Raw genomic sequence first — 5,110 nt, 5'->3', positions numbered from 1 at the left:
ATATGTATTAGGCCTTACTTTTAGAACAAATGTTACATCTAGATTTATTAACTTAGTCATTAGATCTGTCCCAGTGCAATGCCTAGTTTAATAGTTAGTAGAGGTCTAAGTATGCCTATAATATAGGCTACAATTTGTATGATGATGGACCTAGGGTCTAGAAATAAAGTTATAACTGCAACTAGACCTAAAGTCTAGTACATTAGTTGGTGTAAGACGTGATTTACAATCAGTCAATACAATTACAAATCACTACATTAGGCCTATAATGCTTACTAGATCTAGATCTAGGCTTTGCCTGTTGCATATATTGCCAGTCTTGCACACCAGTTATATATATTACACCAATCTCGTATTTTCTCTTTCTTGAACATACACTTACTTGTATGTTGTACTCTAGGACTTGTATTTGATTTACAGATGAATAATGTGTAACAATAGTGTAATTTACTTCTGTACGTCAATTCGGTCTCACTGTATTTCAGTGGGCGGCTTTCAAAAGTTAAAACTGCAAGCCTAATACACACAAATAACGTAACACCGTGTCGTATTTGCTTAACGTAGGGCAGTTGCGCTATATCCTAGGGGAGGGCATAATTATTAATTAATAGGCATTATAGGCCAGAGGAAATTTTGCACCCCTTCACGCCTGCGCCCGTGGGCGACTGCCCCTTGCCCCCTCTTGCTACGCCACTGCACCAGTGTAACATGAAAACGACAGTATGTAATTTTTATTTGCGTATTCTGCACATTTGTTTGTATGTTCACCTGGACAACACCTGACGCATGTTCATGCCCACAATTGAAGTAACTACTCTTAACCGAATAACGTGATTGGCTGCCGCTCTTACAACTCACCCACAGCTGAAAGTGTGAAGCATTTAGTCTTAACACCATGATTCAAACCCGGGACCCCGCAAATCCTCAACCAATTCTGTATATGAACATTAAAGTAAAACAGCAGCAATAACTATGGACAAGCATGAAACTGACACGTACATATGTTAGTCACTAACAAATATGCAAGATACTTAGCTGTCCGAGTAGATATGTCATTACATGTACTATGGTTACCTTAATTATTGGTTTGGTCACTATGAGTACCCAGCATTTGGCTATTATCGCCACCCTGGTTACGGTTACCTAGTCAAAAACTTATAATCTGTAACCTTAATTTACTTATCAAGATATGGACAGGTATGTACTAATTTTAATACAGATGTTTTCTGAATCACACTTGAAACAGTCTTTACATGTTCTGTTGTTTGCTGTTCCTCAATCTGCCAATAATTAAAATTATCTATTAAAAATATTGGCGAAATATATCAAACTAAGTAGAGAAAGGATTTTCAAGAGAAGTAATGAAATTACAGTTTATAATACCATGAAACGTTTAGTGGGGTACTATACAAATCAGAGCTGGAGATTGGAATGGATATTCATCCTATTCCATACGAAGACATACCGGTCAAGTTGCGGACGTAGTATCCATGGATTTATGTGTAATAGGATTATTAAAACGGATGCTGAGAAACCGTCGTTGTCGTACATTAGATAGGTTGCGAAAAGCAAACAAAGAGGTGTGGTGTGCTTTATACTTGACAGTCTTACTACGGAGCCTTTTGCACTGGAAATTACGCTGAAGGGCTATTGTCAAAATGCACAGTCATGAGATGGAACGTGACAGTACATGTCGACATAGAATATAACGACGTGGTGAGGCTCCAAAGTTGATTTAATATATCGTGCTTAATCACTGTAATCATGAACTTGCGGGTTTTTTAATTAAAGTATACGAACCATTCAGTATTAATAATATACTATTAAAGACAATTTTGGGTCTTCTTAAAGATACATAAGACCACATTTGTATAATAGGGTATATTTTATTAGCTTGATACAGAATCTCTCCGTATTAACCTTTCGTTAAATTAGACCAGTACCCTATTGTCACAATGGTAAGTATCAAGGCTTATAAAGCTAAAAACCAGGTTTCGATACCCGTAGTGGGCACAACACAGGTAGTCTATTGTGTAGCTTTGTAATTAGAAACAAACAAACAAGATGAGACCATAATGTTATGTTTAGACTTTTTATATCAGAATGAATTTTGTTTGTTTGTTTGTAATTAAGCACGAAGCTACACAGTGGGCTATCTGTGCTCTGCCCACCACGGGTATCGAACCCAGGATTCTAGCGTTGTAAGTCCGCAGACATACTGCTGTGCCACTGGGGGGGCATCAGAATGAAAGTAATGAAATGAGATTTACTAATTAGATGTTTTAGAATCTCATTAATTTTACCACCACGGAATCTCACTTTCAATTTGACAATCATTTTTATATGATGTCGTAGATGGTATTACTATGGCATCAAGATTAGTTCTGTCATTCGCTAACTTGTTCCTTTGCCTCCATGAAAAACTCTGGCTTGAAGAATGTAAATCTCAAGTGTAAAGCAACTATATAATAATTCAGTTGTAAGGATATAGTTGTAAAATATCACCCTTTTTACAATTTCGAGACATAGAATCCACAATATCAAAAACCACAAGAGCCTTACTTCAGTTGAGAATTAAGGGCAGGAAGTCATAAAAAATCTCACTACCCCTCTCCCACCCCTACAACAACTACAAACTATACTACCGCTATAAATGTGAGAATCATAGGCATTATACGTGAGACTGTGATGAAGCAGTCGTTGATAATAAACCAAGGAGACAATACCTTGAAGATGAGAATAACTCATTTGTCCCAGTGGAAATAAGGAGTGGTCATAAAGTTCCAGCAAGAGGGAAGCTAGTAATCATCTCTTCATTGTAGGAAGCTTCTTTATACAACAGGGCATGTGAGTAACTGATATAGAAGAAGAATCCATATTGGGTGTAGGCTTCAAGCAGAAACATAGATATGACGTTAGACTATCTTTAAGCAGTTTCACAACTCTTTACCTCGAAATCCCTGTGAATTACACAAAAATTACGCCATCAAAGTATGGGCTTTTAGTTACAACAAGTAAGAAAGCGTAGTATAATAAAGACATCCCAACTAAAATGCAACAAAGTAGTATCCAGAAAGACTGGTTGTTTAAGCCAATGGTCATTTACTGTGATTGTCTTTGGAAGAATGTTGACAAGTGGACATCCAAAAGTAACAAAAGTAAATCAACGGATTGAAGGGCACGAGGTTCCTGTTAACATCACTTCCAGACCATTACAGGGGATGGAGCTTTCGGTGGATTTCCTTGACCTTCTACCTGGAAATAATTTCCCTGTAACAAGACAAGAATTGTTGGTAAAGCATAAGAGGTGATCCCATCTTCATACCGTAAGCCACAGAAAAGAAAACAATAAAAAGGTTTCGTGACTGGACAGTTTAGGGCCAGGGAGTTATAAAAGAAAGAAGATCTGGTTTGTTAATCAAACTTTTGATTGCACTTTTTGACAACATTTATGTTTTAATAATTGCAGTATGAATTAATATGATATTGGTAATTGTTAAGAGTTACTTTATTGTTAATTGTGGAAATGTAAGTTTTTACTGTACCATTGTTTTCTATGTTTAGTACTATTGTTCCAGGGACTTCACAAATCAGGAAGAGGGCAGTGTTGTAGGCTATATAAAACCAGTATATTAGACTAGACTAAGCGTTTTTAACATGGTGAAGAACGCATGCGTGTTTTAGTGACCACAGGTTCCTTGGAAGGGTATGAATCGAGTTAAATTATCAAAAACACTTGTTAAGCGAAAATAATTTAATTTGAAATCATTGATTGATTATCTAGTCAGCCAGTTAATTAGTTCATCGTTGTAGATTTTGAATTTGTATTTCAACAAAGTACTAGAGCTACAAGAAACACCGTACATATAAGAATAATAGCAAATAAATGGAATCTCCATTGAGGCGTTATTTATTTGTGAGATTAGCCCTAATTTTTTTTACGTGGAACTTTTACAAGTTGTATTAATAGAGCTTAGAGGCACCCCGGTGGCTCAGCGGTAAGTCTGAAGGTTTATAAATGCTAAAAATCGGGTTTCGGTACCCGCGGTGGGTACAGCACAGATAGCCCACTGTGTAGCTTTATGCTTAACAACAAATAAACAAACAAAAAGTCGCAGATATAAAGTTTTTTACTTAACATTAATTGGACTGAACTTTGCATTCTTCACCGAAAATAAAAAACAAAACAAAATAAAGTCCAACAATAGCAACTATTAGAACAATATAAGTGATTACATCTTGCTTTAAATATCTTGGTCAGAAATGCGAGTTTATTTCGTATTTCTTTTCTTCTACCTTATACTGACAAAAATACAAATCCTAACTCTGTAATATGAAAATGCTGTAAAATAGCTGACTGCACAAAACGCTGATGTAGAAATATAAAGTCTTACTACAATTTATTTTAATGTTTCACTTTTTATTTTGAATCCAATATCCACATTGCCTACCTTCAATGCAGACGACATATTGCCCTATGTATGTTTTCAACAGCGGATCTGTAATGAGTTCCAGTAGATCGTACACAGCATAGATACTTGGATGAACACTTTGGAAGCGCTGTATTTCTTCCCGAATTGATAGCGATTCCTTGTTGCAACTACAGTAACTCATTTTGAGTATGTCTGGTTTGTCAGGAGGAAAATAACGTGTGCATTATATCAGGTATTCCGACTTATTGATACACCACTTAAATGGCACATGTACACTATCTAACAAAAGTTAACAACAACAGATTCCGCACTTGGATACAATAGTACAAGTACGCATGCGTATCGGGGATGTTAAATAGCAAATGACATACATTTGATATTAAGCGTTTATCACAATTATCTACGTACAATTTCACATATATTGTGGTCTATCGCTATCGCTACATTGTCGGGGTTTAGGTCTTGAAGACTTGGGATGGTCAAGTTCAAGTGACCTCTTGCTCCCTCCTTGTAGATAGTAATGGTTTCTGAAGAATATTATTATTATTAATACTTGAGGGTCAGAGCATACCGAACTTACTCTGACCCCTTTCAGGGCAATGTTCATGTATGTAACGAAAGTAATATTCATGTGAATATCAGGACAATGTCCATGTATGTAATGACAGTAATATTCA

At 36.1% G+C, this 5,110-nt stretch overlaps 1 protein-coding gene across 1 annotated transcript in view; it reads right to left on the bottom strand.

The window, feature by feature from the left end:
* Window positions 1-4,674, bottom strand: part of LOC106474252 (centaurin-gamma-1A-like) — a 91,825-nt gene extending 87,151 nt beyond the window's left edge. The window contains exon 1 of the mRNA XM_022379551.1: window positions 4,452-4,674. Within this exon, the coding sequence (XP_022235259.1) occupies window positions 4,452-4,614 (163 nt within the window). The 5' untranslated portion in view covers window positions 4,615-4,674. The remainder of the gene's footprint in view (window positions 1-4,451) is intronic.
* Window positions 4,675-5,110: the final 436 nt, after the last annotated feature.

Source organism: Limulus polyphemus, unplaced genomic scaffold, assembly GCF_000517525.1.
Source record: "Limulus polyphemus unplaced genomic scaffold, Limulus_polyphemus-2.1.2 Scaffold137, whole genome shotgun sequence".
In the NCBI taxonomy this organism is placed as follows: Eukaryota; Metazoa; Arthropoda; class Merostomata; order Xiphosura; family Limulidae; genus Limulus; species Limulus polyphemus.
Note: the sequence above shows the minus strand (reverse complement) of the source record. Positions and strands in the feature narration are given on the sequence as shown.